The sequence below is a fragment of the Pollicipes pollicipes genome, unplaced genomic scaffold (assembly GCF_011947565.3).
Source record: "Pollicipes pollicipes isolate AB1234 unplaced genomic scaffold, Ppol_2.1 Scaffold_4881;HRSCAF=5763_pilon_pilon_pilon, whole genome shotgun sequence".
In the NCBI taxonomy this organism is placed as follows: Eukaryota; Metazoa; Arthropoda; class Thecostraca; order Pollicipedomorpha; family Pollicipedidae; genus Pollicipes; species Pollicipes pollicipes.
The window spans coordinates 25,934,181-25,953,649 of record NW_023596576.1 but is presented as its reverse complement, the minus strand read 5'-3'; the positions used below and the strand labels follow the sequence as shown (position 1 = coordinate 25,953,649).

At 51.9% G+C, this 19,469-nt stretch overlaps 1 protein-coding gene across 1 annotated transcript in view; it reads left to right on the top strand.

Annotated features, from left to right (window-relative positions):
* LOC119101813 (transforming growth factor beta receptor type 3) overlaps positions 1-19,469 on the top strand; it is a gene marked incomplete at its 3' end in the record, with an annotated part of 42,679 nt that overhangs the window by 9,666 nt on the left and 13,544 nt on the right. Inside the window, 4 exon segments of the mRNA XM_037225234.1 lie at positions 669-840; positions 8,364-8,496; positions 15,426-15,512; positions 16,897-16,924. Of these exon segments, the coding sequence (XP_037081129.1) occupies positions 669-840; positions 8,364-8,496; positions 15,426-15,512; positions 16,897-16,924 (420 nt within the window).

The window sequence follows — 19,469 nt, the reverse complement described above, 5'->3', positions numbered from 1 at the left end:
TTTCGGTTGAAACTCGACGTATGTGGTGTTCTTAGCACAATGTTATGTGCCTCGTGTCAAGACCATGGCGGCTTGATTTTTGCTGACAGTTTTGCGAACATGCTTACAGATAACCGTCATCAGAAACGTCACCAGTGTAATTTTACGGCATCTAGGTGACCGCTCCATATAATGGAAAGTTCACCGTTCGAAAACGAAGGAAGCTGATGTGTCGTCGTTACGGAATAAGCGAGCGGCTTTGCCATGTCGTCGTTACGGGATAAGCGAGCGGCAGCTTTGTTCTTGCCATCTGCCATCTATCAGCTTTGTTCTTGCCATCTGCCAGATTTCACTATGCCATCCTGAGGCATTTTAACTGATTTTTCTTAAACGTGGCGTTCAGTGTGTCCTTCAATATCATGGTTTCGAGACAATTGAGAAAGTTTGTGCCCGCTGGTACAGCCCATCATGACTAACTAAGACAGAATAACGTTACTATTAAGGTTGTCTAATTTTTTGGCGTATCTGGCGTAGGCTGACTGTTCGGTAATGGTATGCTGGCGTAGGCCGGCTGTTCAGCTAACTCTTCGGTAATGGTACGCTGGCGTAGGCAAACTGTGCGGTAATGGTGCGCTGGCTGACTGACTGTTGGGTGATGGTAGACCCGCTCACGGCGCGCCCGTCCCCAGGTCACCAAGCGGTGCCGCGTGCTGCGCTGTGACCTGGCGTCATGCGAGGTGCAGTCGGAGCGCGTGCGCGGCCGGGACGCACTGCTCCAGTTCGTGATGGAGCGGCTCTGGGCCGTCACCTCGTACACGGAGGTGTCGGCCGCCGACACCATCCGGCTGACCGTGGGAATCGGTGAGTGGGGGGGGGGGGGGGGAGGGGGACGGGCGCCCCGGCCGCCGGCTGACCCCGGTGGCGGTCAGTGGCGCTTCAGGGGTCACCGGGCCGTGGTGCCCCACCTGGCGGCCACCCCTGCCGCTCTCAACGGCCGCTGCCTGTGCGGCAAACATGGGAAACTGAAGGAGTTTGATTTGGAATGGAAGAGCCGATTGGACACCGATGAATTGGTAGGGTGTATATAAAAAAAAACCAGTTTTGACATGGTCGCTTATGGTTTAGAGCCCCATGCACCACATAGCCAAAAGCTCTGTTCGAGCTGTCTGTTAACGATGGCGGGCCTTGGGGGGGGGGGGGGGGAGGGAGTAAGAAGAGGTAACTTGTTTCCACTTCGCTTCTTTCCATACGATGCTGTAGGGTCAATGATGCATATTTCCAGAAGTGGGGAGTGGCTGCTCCTCTGCCCCCCCCCCCCCCCCACGTCGCGATCCCTGCTGTACTTGGACTCGGCACAACGTGCAAGGCCATAAGCGCGGTAACACAACCCGGTCTGACCCGCGACATGATCGGATACAGGCTAACAAGAGCAGGAGCCGACCGTACTAGCTGGATGAGGACAGAGCGGCGTGAGACGGACGGAAGGACAGAAGCAGGGGCAGGAGCAGGGACTGGAACAGGGATAACAAAAAACCGGTGACGAGGATAGGAGCAGAAGCAGGGTCAGGGAGAGGAACAAAAACGAGAGCAGGAAGAGGGATAGGGATAAGGACAGGGACGGTTTTGTGTGCGGACACGGACTTGGACGAGGACGAGGACGAGGATAAGGACAAGGACGGAGGAAAATAGAGATGAGAACGGGCAGCGCCCCGGCGACGGCTACAAGGACAGGGACAGGGATAGGAATAGGGATAGGGATAGGGATAGGGATAGGGATAGGGACAAGGATAGGGATACGGACAGAGAGGGATATCGATAGAGATAGGGATAGGGGCAGGAACAGGAACAGGAACAGGAACAGGAACAGGAACAGGGACAGGAACAGGAACAGGAACTGTAACAGGAACAGGGCCAAGACCAGGACCAGGACCAGGACCAGGACCAGGACCAGGACCAGGACCAGGACAGGACAGAACAGGAGCCACGCTATCGAACCAAGAAAGACGGGACATCCCGCCGGACGGAATACAGACAGGAAACATGTACTTCTCTAAAAAGAACGGAGCGAACCGGACCTGACCTCGAACCGAACCCGAGCCCGAGCCCGAGCCCGAGCCCGAGCCCGAGCCCAAGCCCGAGCCCGAGCCCGAGCCCGAGCCCGAGCCCGAGCCCGTGCCCGAGGCCGAGCCCGAGCCCGAGCCCGAGCCCGAGCCCGAGCCCGAGCCCGAGCCCGAACCCGAACCCGAGCCCGAGGCCGAGGCCGAGGCCGAGGCCGAGCCCGAGCCCGAGCCAGACAGTTTAATTGATTATTTATGTCGTCGTGCCAGAATATCGCCTCGTGTGACATTGCACACGCGGTGGATTGAGCGGAAATATCCCGGATCAAGTCTGCGTTGCCGTTGGCACTTGACACGCAAGCCTCTGAATTGTGGCTATCTTCCTGACGAGCAAGTTATATGTGACGTTACTCTGCGAGATTTGCTCACCGAGGACTCCAGAGCGATGTGTCAAATATTTCAAGTGCTGTATAGACGCACTGTCCTCACAGCCATTTGCAAAGTGTCAGTTTGTTTGAAGCGTTTGCTTCTTGGAACTAGCGGTGGGCGGAGGGCGGTCTGCACTGCGTCCGACGCCGTTCGGTCCTTCTGCCTTGCGGGAGCGTGGCGCCTAGCTGAGGCTATTGACTGGTTATGACTGTGCACCGGCCTCATCGCTGCGCGCCGCGTGGGCCATTGGAAATGTGCTGTGGCCTTGCCACCGCTGGTCATGCCGGTCAGTGCTTTTGGCTCGCTACTGCGCGTCATGTCGCCACTGCTCGTGGGCTCGTGACTGTTGCCGGGGCACGGCCGTCTGGTGACAGAATGTATTATGCCTTGACGGGCAGCCATTGGACCCTGTCGAGAACCGCTCATGCGCATCCGGGTATATTAATTCAGATTCAGACCACTAGCATGATGCGAGCTGGTTTAGCCACAGGGGTGTGTGCTGGGACCATATTCACTCGTTGTGTTCGTGGCTTGCACACTTCGACAGGGTGGTGCGTAGTTCCAGCCGAGAGCTGGTAACGCGACCTCAAGGCCATGGCTTTGGCCTTGCTTTCGGCTCAACTTGTTCTAACCTTAACTCACGACAGTAAGCTGAGTGGGTGCAACTTTACCTACCACTGCAGTTCTGGTATTGGCATGTTTTACGCTCGGTTTGGAGTGGTCAGGGGATCTTTTTTGTCCGCCCGTCGTGGAAGCAGCGGGTGTGATTTGCGTTCCGAATGGCGGTGGAAGTCTAGGTTTTTGATGGAGTGCCCAGAGATATATATCAAGTAAACACTCGCTCATTCCCTTCCCAGAGCAATTTGAATATATGACCTGCCACCAGTACGTGGCCGAGCCTGCGAGGCTGAGTGCGCTAGCTAGGTACTCCGGCAGGCGCGCAGCCGCCGGACAGCGCAGCTGGCGCCGAGCCAGCCGCCCGCAGCGGCCGCCCCACTATTGATTGTTTATCGTGTGCGCGCGGCTGCCATGGGCGTCCCGCGCCACGGTGGTCCGCCCCGCGGCACTGAGCAAACTCCCACCGCGGTCGAGTTCACCGTTTTTGTCGCATGGCGCCGGATCGGCCCTGGAGGCCAGCGTCTCTTTGACTGCTGCCGAAACTATGAAATTCCTGTTCCAGAGTTTACAATATAGCATATTGATTAGAACTGGGACGATTACTAAGCATCGTGTTCCATGCGTCTGCGTTCGGTGCCGTGGCAAGGATTTCCCCTAGGAGTAAGCTAAAGTGGGTCATAGCGGGGTTTTTCAGTCAAGAGGCCCTCGCCATAGGGGCTCTGTCTCTGAATTCGGATGGTCTTTGGCCTCAGGGTCCCGCCACCTTCAGGAAGGGGGGGGGGGTGACATGTCACCAAAAGCTCTCCCTGTATTACGCCACCGTCTGCGTTCACTAGTGGTCATGTGTCCAGCGTCCGAGCTCGCAGCCGAAGTTCGGTGTTTTATCAAGAGGCCTCTTAGCTTCGAGCGCTGCCAGCTGCTCATGGTCTCAGATGTCGTCGGGGCTGAGGCGAGCACCCCCATAACAAGGAAAACGTTGAGCGCACCAACACCGCACACATGTGCGAACCTGCACCGCCAGCGCCAGCGCCGCTCAGTGACGAGGCGCGGCACCACACACTGACACACGAGACCCGCGTCGCCGGCACATGTGGCCAGTGACGCAGCCGGCCCGATCAACCCCCCCCCCCCCTCCGACAAGATCACGATCAGGCCGTCTGGCGTTTTGCGGCCGCAGGGGGGTCGCCGGGCGAATATCGACGTAATAACATGCAAGGTTTGTCGTTGTCACGCCCTATTGGCCTATTGGTTCACACGCTTCTTGCAAGTTCTGTGTTAACGTTGGAGCGGAATCGTGCCATGTGGTGGGTGAGACACATTTGGTCGGTGATGCCTCGAAGTTCTTCTGAAACGAGAAACGGCAGACGCTTTTCGGCTCCCTACTCCCCGTGGATGATCTGTGCTAATATACGCTCTTAAATTACCACGATGAAGGTAATACTTTTCATTTGTTTGGCTTCTCTCATCATATGCGTGATGTAGTGTTACCAAAAACCCAATTGGTCAAATCGATTACATGACACGAGAGGTTGAAACATCATGTGGGAAAACATACAAAGATGAGGTCATCATAATTTGATTCAAGGAAACGTCGCACTGTTGCTGAGATTTCCCCCCTATGGCACGGTGACGTCTCCAACAGCACTCCACTGTGACAAGCATTATTTACTTGAATGCTCAGATCGTTCCAAGTGTTTACAAAGCGTACGCATACCAGTAACGTGGTCTCGTGACGGAAACGTTTCCAATCTTCCGCCAATGCATTGTTCGGTTAACGCTTACTCTGCTCGCTGCTCACAATCATAAACGCTCCTTACTACGGACGTCATTGATAGACAACCCATATGCCAATGTAAAGCATACCCACCTCTGCCATCATAGCGGTTGGACGCAACAAAGAGGAAGGCGGCCCCCTTCCCTTAGGCCTGCGTTTTTTGTGTCATTGATGACTCCCGTCAGGATGTTCAAAATTAGTGTGATGACCTCTCACCGAGCCGCGTTCACTCCCCTTTGGAAATTGTGGAGACCAGGTTCGCCTGACATTATGTCGAGCTACGTCCATGAGACTGAAGGGACAAAGTAGTATTGGGGCTGGGATCGTATCTAAGTTTGGGGGAAGAGTGGACCTAAAACTGGTAATGTTACATGGGAAGATGCGAAAAATGTGCATCCTGCAAACAATAAAATGAGGGGCGAAAGCCCACTTTCAAAATAAGGGGCATGTTAGTTGGGAATAGCTGGAGTCCAAGTTGGGGGGGGGGGGGGGCTGAACCTTCGCGCTTGAAATTACACCTCTGCTACCAGTGATTGCAATCGAGACAAACATGGAAAGAATGGGGCTGAGGGGATGAGGGAAATGGGGAGGGAAATAGTTAATGGGGCTGAGGGGATGAGGGAAATGGGGAGGGAAATAGTTGCGAATTGTGAATGTAATACTAATTGGTGAACGCGTAACGCATTGTTCGGAGCAGGGCATGTCGATTAAGGTTGAGAGGTTGCTTATTGGGGTTTATATGCGTAGTGATGCCAGCATGTCTACAACATCAAATGTAAGACCCTGTAGGACGGGGATGGGAAGCTGAAATGTACATAGCAATATGGTGGCCGTAAATCATAAAGCGGTTCTTGGATTTATTTTCCGGATGTAATCCTGAATTCATTCGGTCTGCAAATCCTCTCACGACTTCCGCGAATGTGAATTTGATATCATTCAAACCTGAATTTCATAACGATCATGATCGCATGTGACTTAGGCCGTGATTCTGCCCATCTCATGAACAAAACTGTGTTCAAAATAACGGGTGCGAATTAATTAAGTGCGTTTGGAACTTAGTCGTACTTGCAATATCAAATGAAGATATATATATATATATATATATATATATATGTATAAACATATATACATATATACATATATATATATATATATATATATATATAGAATATATATATATATATATATATATATATATTATAAACAGTGGTGGATTCAGGATGTCATCAAGGTGGGCACACAACATTGCGAGACCCTCTAGAGTTTGGGGCCTCAAAGAAAAAATCCTCGGGAATTCATCTTACTGTGCGCATCCCTGGAAAACCATGCGTGCTACTTTGGAGCTTGTTCATTTTCCCCAGGTCATGGTGAATCTTGCGTTTTTGAGGCAAGCATATCGGAAAAAACGTGGCAAGATCAACTTGAGTTGGCTGCTGAATGCCGTCAAAATGAAACACGAACTTGATTCGCAGCTTATTTACGGCTAGCCGGCTCATCGATGTGATCAGCTGATGGCCGCTGACTAACGCAGGGTATTTGCTTTGGCTGTTACGAAGAATACGGTACCCCAGTATTCAAACGTAATAAGAACGTGATGCACAGGCATATTAAGTGTCACAAATTGAATGACCGAAGGAAATGAGATACGGCGTCGGCGGTGCGTTAAACTATGCACGACATTTCCACGTAAAAAACAAACATCCGTACATATCCGACTGTTGCTGTAAGGCTAAGGCGCTAAGAGAAATCGTCACCCTGCAGTAGTCTCGGGCTTGTATACATGTAGTAATTTAGCCAGGCCCGTAAAGACGAGCAGGCGACGCGCCCTGGCGCTCGCAAGTACACGTGGGACTTTCGGCAACAGAAAATGCTCCTGGCTTCATCGGAAGAGCTCACAGCCGATGTTGAGGGCCCCGGATTGATCAGAGGTGCTCGGCCGATGATTCAGGTCCGCGTTAGCAGCGTGGGCTCTCCGATAATATGGGAAAACCCAAGGCCAGTAGCGACGGAACCTGAGCGACCGAGGGTGCCGCGGCAGGCCAACAAAAACGCTCCTGTCAACAGTGTAGAGTCCTCAGAACAAGCGAAGCGAGCCCAAGACTAACGTCGTGGGCTCCTGTATGCTCGGGAGTCCCTGGCAGGCTGGAATATAGGACCCGGCCAGAGCGCAGTGCCTTCTGACCAGAGGGATGCTACCCGAGACCCTTGTGCGGGAACGAATGCCCCTGCGCGATCAAGAGCGGCCATACAGTTTCACAAAAGGGTCCCGATAGGAGCGGCGGGTCCTCCGCAAATGAGAGGAAAGGTAGCTAGCCCCAGACCAATGCAGGAGGCCCTAGAGCATCAAGTGCCGCGGTGCGTTACCTTATATGAGTCCCAGTAACAGCACAAGGCCCTTGGAGCAAGTGGAAAGAATCCGAGACCAATATGAAGGAACCTCTGAGCAACCGAGTGTACCCCGCCAAACGGGGCCCCCGCAAAAGCGTATAGAGCCTTTCAGGCGAATAGGAAGAATCCGTGGAGGATCCCTAATCGATCAAGAGTGTCGGGGCATGTTAGGAGGTACTGATTTTATTACACAACTTACGCATTTTGTACACCCAGGCGAGTCCGCGTATTTTTGTGTATTCAGACTGGTTTGTCCCGGCTGCCTGAATGTAATCTGTTCTGCTGTGCCGTTTACATTCCTGCCGTGACAAGTTTGCAGTAGGTATCTGCGTTCACAGAAGCTCGCCGCAACCATGTACATATCGACTTTCGTCTGGTGACGGATAGAACCTGACGGTTACCTGGTGTATCAAGACGGTTTCTGTAACCATTGGGGACTGACTGTACCTGACGGTTACCTGGCGTATTGGGACGGTTTCTGTGACGTCTAATGGCTGATGAAGGACCTGACTGTTACATGGTGTACCGGGACGGTTTCTGCGACGTCTGATGACTGACAAAGGACCTGGCGGTTAACTGGCGTATCGGGACGGTTTCTGTGACGTCTAATAACTGATGTAGGACCTGGCGGTTGCCTGGCGTATCGGGACGGTTTCTGTGACGTCTAATGACTGACAGAGGACCTGGCGGTTTCTGCGACGTTTGATGACTGATAACCGACCTGGCGGTGACCTGGCGTATCGGGACGGTTTCTGTGACGTCTAGTGACTGATGAAGGACCTGACTGTTACATGGCGTATCGAGACGGTTTCTGTGACGTCTAATGACTGATATAGGACCTGGCGGTTACTTGGCGTATCGGGACGGTTTCTGTGATATCTAATGACTGGTGAAGGACCTAGCGGTTACCTGGCGTATCGGGACGGTTTCTGTGACGTCTAATGACTGATATAGGACCTGGCGATTACCTGGCGCATCGGGACGGCTTCTGTGACGTCTGCCACGATAAGCATAACAGTGCGGGTCTGCCACAGACGTGTAGTGGCACTCTGGGGCCGGGCCGACGGCTGGCCGTGACCTGCGCCGCCGAGCTGACCCGGGCTGTGCCCTGTCCCCAGACCTGAGCGCGCCGGACACATGTGACACTACGACCAGCACGCTGCGAGCAAACGCGGGCCTGGTGCCCCGCCGTGCCCGGGCCGTGACGCTCGACGGTTGCTACCACCGTCATCTGGCCCGGCTCGGGCAAAGGTCAGCCTCGACGTCTGTTGTCCTGCACTCGGCGGGGGTCGACACTCTGGGCCCCTGCGAGACTCAGCAGAGACTAGCGTTTCGTGTTGCTGCCGCAATCGGCAGAGGTTAACACTGACTAGCCTTACCAGACTGAGGAGAGGTCAACACGAGTCCACACTTAACGGTTCATGGCTAGTGTTGACCCCTGTCAGACTGAGCAGACGTCAATACTATTTAGCCCTGCCAGACTTAGCAGAGGTCAACACTCGGGGCCCCTGCCGATAGAGATTCGGTAGAGGTCAACCTTTTATACCTTCGCCGGACATGACAGAGGTCAACATTGTGCAGTATGTTTATTATGGTTCACCTGTCTGGCTCGGTAGGGTATATATTAACACTGGACACCTCGCTGGACTTGGCGGAGGTCAGTAGTCGGTGCCCCTGCCTGACTCAGCAGAGGTGATCGCCGCCAGGCTGAACAGGCGTAGTGCTTATTATATACAATGGCTGGGTTGAAGGAAGGAGGAAGGGGAGCTACGTGCTTGAAAGTGGACGGTGTTAGGCGGTTTTAACCAACCCGAGCCACTATAATTAGCTCGACATATCAGTCAGCTCGTGGTGCATCCGATTGTAGAGGTATGTCAGAGCGGGACGGTGTGACGTGTCTGATCCTGCCTGGTCTTTAAGGCGCGATGATGTACTTGAGGAAGCTGGTTTTGACTGCATGCTGCACCACAGCCGCGACAACACAGTCAGGGGCTGGCCCAAAGTAGGACAATATTAAAGTCCGCTTAACTTAACGGTTCATAGAGTGTACTGTAATGTGTCAAACTTGTCGCGAGCAACGGCTCCCGCGGGGAGCGCATGCTGATAGTCGCGGCGGTATGTGTCACGCGGCATGTCTTATCTCTGGGATGCCAGATTATCTCGGTTGTGGCAACCGCGCTGAGCAGATCAGCCCGTCCGCTTGTGTCCTCAACATACTGACCGATGTCGGGTAGGTTGAGGAATAGGTTGAGAGGTACATATGAGAGTCGCATGAACGATTTCGCTGGAACGGGGGGGGGGGGGGGGGCGCAACTGCAGTTTGCATGATTAAAGCAAACACGTGCGCTAAAAGTAAATGTCACACACACACTTACCGGGATCAGGCACAGCGATTGTAGTGATGGAGGTCTGAAAGGCTGTAGTGCAGTTATCAGTTCACATGACTATGTCTCCCAAATGATAAGTTTTGGCTGGCATAAGCCATGGAAGGGGTGGTGGGATCAAGTATGTGCGGTTTGTACCCCCACGCGTCATGGTTGGCTCCCACGCACGCGGCGTCTCCATGGACAGATCGAAAAGCCAGTTCACACCAAACCCCATCATGATGCACGCGCCAGAGCGATATCAGTATATGACAAGCTGAACGCCCATGAAGACAGGAATGCTCCATACTGTGCTAACCACAAAGCGAAAGCCTCCTTATTAACGCTTGCATGACCTAACCGTTTTTCTCGTTTTCTCGTTTTCTCGTTTTGCGGTAGATCGTTCACGACGGTCAAGGCACAACGGGGAAACAGCTTGGTTTGTAATGTAAATAAACGTGTCTGTGGCCTATATTTGTAGTTGTTCGCCATGCTGTAGCGGCGCCCTATGGCCTAAACACGCGGTGCCGCGTTCAGGCCACAACGCCGAGACGCGGCGGCTGCAGTGTGACAATTGTTGCAACATCGTATTGTTCGCTTGGAATTTCGAGATACACCAGCGTTGTTCAGGATTTGCAATGTCGAAAGCTGCTGTCAAACTTCGGTTTTCACCTCGTAAAAAGTTGTCCAGTTTAAAACTGGGTTTCACCTTGTACTGGGAATGGTGTTAAAACCTTTGAATCGAATCTCTCTGCCCCGCGGTCAACGCCAAAAGTTGTGCTGTGGTGGTGACGCGATGCCTGTTTTTGTCGCCGGGAGGCGGGTATTACCTATGCAGTTGAAGCGTGACCGTAGACAGACCCATCGTCTGGTTTAAGAGAACAAACTTGGCTTCGCAGCGACAGCCTATGGTGAAATTACAGAAATCAGGTTACTTTCGCGGTCTTGGGGGACCGCGACACCCCCCCCCCCCCTCCAAAACCGCCAGTGAGGCGCGGGGTGTCCTGGCTCATGGCTGGCTGGCTGACTGGCTGGCTGGCGTGGTGTGATGCCGCTCAAATGGCCGGATCGGGCCACTCTCAATGGCGCGGGGTGCCCTGGCCCATGGCTGGCCGGCCGGCTGGCTGGCATGGTGTGTTGCCGCTCAGATGGCCGGGCTGGGCCGCTCTCAATGGCGCGGGCGGCCACCTGGGCGCGGTGCGGCCGATCTGCCGATGGCGTCGACCGGCGACCTGCTATATTTAGCAACGCTCGGCGCGGTGCCGGCGGCCGACAACGGCGCCGAATGGCGTCCGTCCGCTGCGGGCGCGTCCGGGCCGGGCGGTGGCCGGTAGACCGCTTCCGCTGCTGCCACCGGCGAGGGGCGTCCGTTCGCTGCGGGCGCATTTGGGCCGGGGCGGCGGCCGGCAGACCGCCTCCGGTGCCGCGCCGGGTGGCATCCGTCCGCTGCAGGCGCGTCCGGGCCGGGGTGGCAGACCGCCTCCGCTGCTGCCGCCGGCGAGCCGAGACGATGCCTCCAACGTACCGTGGAGGGGGCGCAGACAGCTGAGGTCAAAACAGTGCCGGGACAGCTGATGTTTGGTCCTCCATTCCGGAGATGCTCAGAAGCAGCCATGGCCCAACTGCAAACAAAACGTCAGCTGACCTGTCACGTGACGCAACTGCCGCAACGTCAGACTCATTTTTGCACGAGGATAAAGTCAAACTTCATTCGGTATTGATACATTTAACAACTGAAACTTTCTCAACGTAGGGCTTCCGCTGGAGGCTACTTATTTCCAAAATGGTTACCCGAGGAACGTCGGGTAGCCAAAGGCGAATGTAACCAAAGCGTCAGCTGTCAAGGTCAGGTAGTAGAGAGCTGTCACAGTGATACAATTCATACCTAATACAGCTTATTGCGCCTTAATATGTGCAGTAAATTTGCTAATCAAACTTTCTTGAATTAATCTGTGCCCGGCCAGAGGTCTGAGGCAACCGCGCTCGGCGGAAAAGGTTGACCCCCCCTCCCGGATCTCCAACTTCCAGATGGCAGGCGAGAAAAACAAAGGTACCGTTTCGAATGTCTTGTCAAATCATGAAGAGTGCACGCCGAATCTTCGTCATTGGTCAAATGTGATGCAACCAGAGGTGACGAATGGAAACAACGGTCGTTCTGATAGCTATGATTAAACATATGTTGATATGTTAATGCATCAAGGCGGATGGTAAGAGCACAGCAGTGTGTGTTAAGACTGTGGGCAGCCCATTCCGACCATATGTGTTCGCCCACAGTAATCAGATCAGATGAGGTCACCGTTCAAAATTGGTATTCCAGTAGCCTACAAGAACAAGACTTTGTTTTCTTTCAATGTTCTTCTGACCAAGTTTATTTTTTAGGTACAGCTGTGGAAGAAAAGCATGCTAGGCACAGCAAGACCATTTTAGGGTGATCTAGAGATTAGCGGATGTGAACTTGGTCAAATTCATGAACAATCCGGAGGAAAAAAGTAAGTGCTTACCGGGCCTAAGTGACCAGTGCAATACTTGTGTGTGGTCAGAAATAGTGTATTGTACATCTACAGGTACTCAAGATCGCATACCTCTGGTATACATTATGCATGGCCCCTTCGATCAGCTTTACAAACACGATAAAGATGTGGTTACACGCATCGCACTCGTTCATCTAACGTCTCCGCTTCTGACAACATTGGCCATTGTGCTGGGAAGACATCACGACCACACATGTCTTCACGTGACCTATTCAGACCTCATTATGCATGCGAATGATATCGCAACATGTTTCAGTGGAATACTCAAATTCTGCACACTAAATTGCCTCCTGAAACTGCCTTTTTTAACTAAGCATGTGTTTTCCAGCAGGCACCGATAGAGGTAAGTTATGGCTAGGGCCAGTGTGATGTGCTTCGGTTATGGTTAAATTATGGTTACGCGTACAAGTTAGTAATCTCTTCTTCACGTACAAACACCATAGCTACACAAAAATACGTCCCAATTTGCGCTGGCTACGGAAAATAGCAAACATTGACCTCACCTCAGGTCACCGACCTCGCCTGTTGCAAACAAATATGAATGTTGCGCATTAAAGGTATGCTCTTTTACCGTAGCAAGTTTGAACAATGACAAATAACGCACAAGAAATTATGCATGGTCAGATTTTTCAGTAGTTGACCTCATTGACCTAGCCTAGGTCACTGCTCTTGGCAGATCGAAGCTATAAATTAACATATGGAGTTGGTGGAGGAACAGGTGCTGAACATTTGTTGTCGCTGCAAACGTACGGCTGTGAGCGGGGGAAGTCGACTTCCTCCGCTCCAACGGGCGCTGGTCAATCTATTTTCTGTAAGCTAGTTAGTCCCAGAATGGTTAATGAAAAAGGTCAGCTGGCCAACGTCGTTCCATAGCGTCAGTGTTGTAGCTTTGGCCCGGTTTTGTGAAGTGTGTCTGTAACATGTGTATTTACGTTGGTGGCCGTGCTGCCGACGTGGTGCGGGGGCAGCGGCCATGTTTGGACGAGCGCCACGTGTCTTGGGGCGGCCGCGCCTCGCCGGCGCAACCGGGCCTGACTTGCGCCCGGTGACCTTCGGCAGGCACGGAGACGTTGCGCCGCAGCCAGGGGCTTCGGGAGCAGCCAGTAGCTGCGTCACCACTACATGAAGTGGGCGAGCTGAATAGTTAAAATGATTTCACCTACCCCAAAGATATGCCGATAAACAAGTTTCTCACTAGATTCGTCCCACTTCTTTCCAAAGTGGGAGGGGAGGGGGGACGATTGAAGTCCAAGTTGGAGCGGGGGGGGGGGGGGGGCTAAAGCCCTCCTCAAATTAAACAACGCTGTTCAAACGGCCAGCCGACACCGGTCAGATGCGAACGGCGACGAATGGGGCGGGGGAGGGGGATGCCGCTGGTGACGACAGCGCCGAGCAATGACATCTGGCAGGATTGTCAGTGCATTATGGCACAAAACCCCGGCAAAGCCGTGTTGATCAGGCTTAGGAAGCAGAAGAGCACCTATCGGAAAGCACACTAAGATAGTTGTTGATTTGGAACCAAGGGAGCGTCATTGACGAATGACATTTTACGCTGAGTATTGTGGTGAGCAGTGTGCCGACTTACGACGTGAACCGGCGTGGACCAGAGCAGTGACGGATGTCAGATACAGTGTTGGTGGGCTGAGGAGGCGCGGCTCCCAAGTACATGGCGGCCACAGTCCCTCATTACGTTGCCTCTAATGTGCCGGCACGCCTTTCAAAGATCACGGCCGACAACTGCCAGCTGCGCAGGCCGGCGCCGATGCTCCGTCACCAACCGGCCACCGTCCCATGACGCATCACGATAGTGTCAGCTGCGCAGGCCGGTGCCGGTGCTCCGTCACCAACCGACCACCGTCCCATGACGCATCACGATAGTGTCAGCTGCGCAGGCCGGTGCCGATGCTCCGTCACCAACCGGCCACCGTCCCATGACGCATCACGATAGTGTCAGCTGCGCAGGCCGGCGCCGATGCTTCGTCACCAACCGGCCACCGTCCCATGACGCATCACGATAGCGCCAGCTGCGCAGGCCGGTGCCGATGCTCCGTCACCAACCGGCCACCGTCCCATGACGCATCATGATAGCGGGCGAGGCAGGAAGCACTGGCGCCGGCTATTTTGGCCTCGCATATGTGGTGTATGGGCTTATGTGACACATGGGCTCCACAGGAAGAAAAGCTCGCAAAGTTATTGGCAAAGCCGGCTTCCATTGTTTGATTGATCATAAACATCGCAAATTGCTGCGTAAGAGATGTCGACGACTAGCGTCGAGGTCCATGTGGTGCAAGACATTTTAAGCGTCCTTGTCATCCTATCATACGCGCAACGCTTAGATATAATACCCAGCAGAGGTTAGCTCAGTATCTTTTCGAAATCGTTTTGTAACCCGAGACCGTATTGCAAATTAGTTTTTTACGACACATTTCAACGCATTTAATAGCCATGACCTACCTAGAACTATGTTCAATCTATATAGCCGTCAAAATTTTGTTTAAACTTTTGCATGATAACACGTAGATCCCATAACGCTCTGTAAGTTGTATTTTGCTTTGATTTACCCATTAGAAACATGGCCTGGCTACCTGTCGACAAACTTGACAAAGGAATACAAACCATTAAGCCCACCAATCACTTTCCGTCATGGTGGACACCGGACTGTGTGAACTCGTGTATCTATCGCACCCTGCGGGATACACACATTGCACACAGCACTCCGACATCGGCATGCGTTAGATAGACGCACGGTAACAGGTGACGGCGGCGCGTGTTACCCCGGGGTTGATAGACGCACGGTAACAGGTGACGGCGGCGCGTGTTACCCCGGGGTTGATGGACTCACGGTAACAGGTGACGGCGGCGCGTGTTACCCCGGAGTTGATGGACGCACGGTAACAGGTGACGGCGGCGCGTGTTACCCCGGAGTTGATGGACGCACGGTAACAGGTGACGGCGGCGCGTGTTATCCCGGAGCTCTGGTTCCGTGCCACTGGCGGGCGGAGCAGCGAATGTGGTCACTGCCAGAGTTGGTACAAATAACCTGCACATCTTGGTCAACCGTAGGCGCTAGCACGCTTTACCCTGGCATCCTTGCTGTCCTGTCGTGCCAGTGTTCCGGTTCGTTGGCGTATTGGCGGATGCGCGAACAGTCTAAACGTGTCGGCCACATAGAGTCATGCGCCCGACGCCGTGGACTGGTCCGCCTGCCGTGTGACGCAACGGCCGCTTCAGAGGTTAGTGCGGGTGCACGTGGGTCCCTGTTTGACTGCTACGTTTGCTGTTGCAGGGACGTGTACGTTGTGGAAGTGGTGGAGGAGAGCAGCGACTTCCGCAACAGCAAGATCACCATCAGCCTTTTACCATACGTTAACAGGTGGGATAGCGGGCATTAGAAGCGCTCATGTATGATTTTGCATCCGCAAATATTTTGAACCACACGATCCGTTTGTATTGGCTTGCATCACCTACACACGTAAAATTCTTTGGAGTGTACTGAGATTGGTTGAGCGCTGCTGCCGGGTCTTTTTTATGTGCATTTCATGGCAGGTTTACAATGACGGTGTAATGCTTTAAGACGAACAAAGGGACACGGTGTTTGGTGTCGTGAACTCCCGACGAAAATAATCGCTGCTCAGGTATATATATATATATATATATATATATATATATATATATATATATCGTGCTAAATATTTCCCGCGGATTGAATTTGCATTTCTTGTGTTTCGAATAGTATTTCTAAATCACTTTTAGAATGGCGACACCTCCAGTGATGAATAAGCACGGTTGCAGGACGGTTGTTCAGTTTTAAAAGGCGATTGAATAAAAATACGGCATGTTCCGCAAGACGATTGTTTCCTTGGTGTCCCTCTGAAAATTAATTTCCGGTTTGATCACGAGGTGTAAAAAAGGCATAGCAGTGGCACGAAAGTTGATAAATGGTCGCCTTTGAGTGGAAATGTTTGCATGAAGGTAATATCAACACCCTCCAGAGGTAAATGCGCAAATTATCGGACAATCATGAGCGTGTGCAGCTCCTAAGTTCTCCGTGACACCGCAGTATGAGCGTGTGCAGCTCCTAGGTTCCCCGTGACCCAGCAGCGTGTCTCGGAACTGGTCACGCCCCTGACTCCTTTGACATTTCCAGCGGGTGGGTGACCAGCTGTAGTGGCTGGGTGACCGGCTCTAGTGGGTGGGTGACCGGCTTTAGTGGGTGGGTGACTGGCTCTAGTGGGTGGGTGACCGGCTCTAGTGGGTGGGTGACTGGCTCTAGTGGGTAGCTGACCGGCTCTAGTGGGTGGGTGACCGGACCGGCCTCAGTGGGTGGGTGACCGGCCTAAGTGTGTGGGTGATTGACTTCACACAGAATGGTTAGGGTTTGGAACCTCGTGTCCCCTGTGAACTTGTGGCATCCATTTTAAGACACGTTTGTCTCAATGTACGAATTTCATCCGTTCCTTTGGCACGGCCATATATGGTCATGTAAGCTATCTTCCATCACCTAACATCATTTACCGTATGTATTTCAACGTGATGTGTTGTTGGCGCTTATGCTGTGAAGACGATTGTGCAAAAAGCTCTCTTCGCGTGGACAGCTTGTAACTGAAGATGCACGCCCATTACCCACGTACATGGGTGGGCTGCCGGTCGTCTGCACTGACCGCGCCGCTCGTGCCTGCCGAGGCGGCCGCAGCTGCGGCGCGGCTGCACGCCGCCGCGCTGGTCCGTTGTCTGATTGATTGTTGTGTCCTTTTCAGGAGGTTGGCGTCCGGTAACCTGACCTTGGTAAGCGGCTGCTTGATAAAATGGTTGACTGTGGTAATTTAAGAAACCGCTGGCGATTTTCCGGTATGTTTTGTAATGTGTGACGTTACACGTAGTCCCACACTGTCGAATATCTGTGTCTAATGTCTGTATGTGTCCAATGCAAAGTTCCGAAACAAGGAATTGCTAGACTTTATGTAAACCTGTGTAACATGTTCCGATTGTATGCTTTCGGTGGGCCAGCACAAGTTCTTTTGAAATCTCAAGGCGCTCTTTGCCTGGTCTATTCGAACTAATTGGATAATGTCACCGGCCAGTTTCTGTCGATTTCTTACATCAGTTCGTAATTGCACACAATATCGACGTGCCATACATCGTCCCTCGTTGCGTTGTTGGGGCAAAACAACGTATGTCACTTTGCCTACAGTGGAACTACGCGATTTTCCTTACTAGTAGTTCGCTTGGGACGATTCAGTGTTTGGCCTTCATCATCTGTTGAACTTACCAGCGGACCACACTGAAATTGTGGTTGACCCGTCTCAAATGTGCGTGAAAGCCAGGTCCAATACGCTCACTGGTCCTGTACTTTGACTGGACTTCAGCGTAACCTTATATTAACCTTGAACCTTTGTGAAAAAGATATTGGTTGTCACTGACGCGAAATGATACACGGTTTCGCATGGTGCAGGTTTTAAACATCATGAAATGCGTGAGGGATATGTGATAGGGCATCTAATTCATCAAGAGAGTGTTGGTGATTTTTGAGGTATTTGCGTGGTGCTTCCCTGCAAGGTCTGCAACACCTAAACACATTGTATAGGTGTTTCCCTAAAGGAACATTATGGTGTCCGTATGGCCAGGTATAATATGTTTTCTTGTATAGCTTTCGCAATCGCCCCGACCACTGGTGCAAAAAAGGGCAGCTGTATGTATTGTTCAGAATCACAAAGGCTACCAAGCGTCGCCCCCGTTTGCTTTCTTTTTTAGTCTCGAGATAGCAGATAGGTGACATCCCCGTCTCCAGCCAGGCCTAAGCTAGCTGCAAGCCCCGCCAGTCCGAGGTGGCAGGTGGCTGGCATCCCCGTGCCCAGCCAGGCCTAAGCTAGTTCAAAGCTCCACCAGTCTGGGGTGGCAGGTGGCTGACATCCCCATCTCCAGCCAGTCCTAAGCTAGCTCGAAGCCCCAGCGGTCAGAAGGTCAAACATAACTTTTACTTCGGAAAACGCTGATTTGCTTGACGGTAGCTGTAGGCACCTCGTGTTTGGAGGAGTTTCAATAACCGTGGTGAGAAGGTCGAACATAAATATGAAGACGGACATCTGCAATTCGAAACCAGATTAAGTGGAGACATGTGCGATTTTTAGTGATTTACGACCATTGAATGAAGAGTTCTAGGCCCAAGGAGGAAAGCAATGAGCTCGGGCACGTTGAAGTTATTTCAACTCTCGTAACTATCAGCCCTACAGGAGATATCAGTGCCCAATTGTGTTAGTTAGGAACACAACACGAAAATGATAATAAATTCTGAAGGAAGTTTGATTATGTATATATATATATATATATATATATATATATATATATATATATATATATATATATATATTCATATACATATCCGTACCTTCAGGAGCAAGACTTCTTCTAAACATGCTTCATTAAAGACTGGGAGCTCTGGGCTTTAGCAAGCTTTCTGTTGATTCTTTCTATGTTTCTAATCAGCTTTTTTGTGTCGGGTTGAAGACCAAAGATTAAATGAAGTCACCACGATTACTCATGTTAAGGGTCATATATTTGTCTATATTTATTAAAGCGCCACGTTCTGGTTTAATCCTTAAACCATTATCAAACAGACATTGGTGTCATACCCGATCGAAAGAACGCTACATACATATTGGATGATTCGAATGAAAATAACGAACAGTGTCTCCCGTGAAATAAGTTAAGCACGCCCAGATAAACAGGTTTCAATGCGTATGCAGACCCCTGTAGTACACTTCCACACACTTCACAGATGTTTAACGGGCCCCACAAGTCGGGGACTCCTACCTACCCCGAAAGTCTTGGTGTAGCGTAATAATTAAGTTGCTTGTTAAGTGCAGGGACATGTTGGCAAATAAGTAGGACTCCTTATGTCATCAGTCCTTCGTTGCGTTGTGTTTGATGATGTTGTGTTTTCAATGAACTCCTAGAGTGTCAATGTTGATTAGTGGCAGATGACCATATGCTGCCATAAGGGGAGCTATCAAAGAAACTGTTCCGTATGGCCACTGCTACATGCAGAATTTGTTGGACTCAAACATACTAGGGTCAACAACGGGTTTTCCAATGCAGACATTGATGACGAAATAAAAAAGCATGTGGAACGGGAAACAAAGAAATCAAAGCTTCAACAAAACGGCATAAAACGTGATTTAACTCTATTATTGCAATCATTTGTTTTCTGTCGCCTTGCCAAGTGGACGAACACATCATTCAGGAACTCATCCAAGTCATTGTGCCATGCGCCAGCTCGACAGAGCACCGTTGACTCACCATCTATCACAAGAACACAAAACAAGGCCTTTTG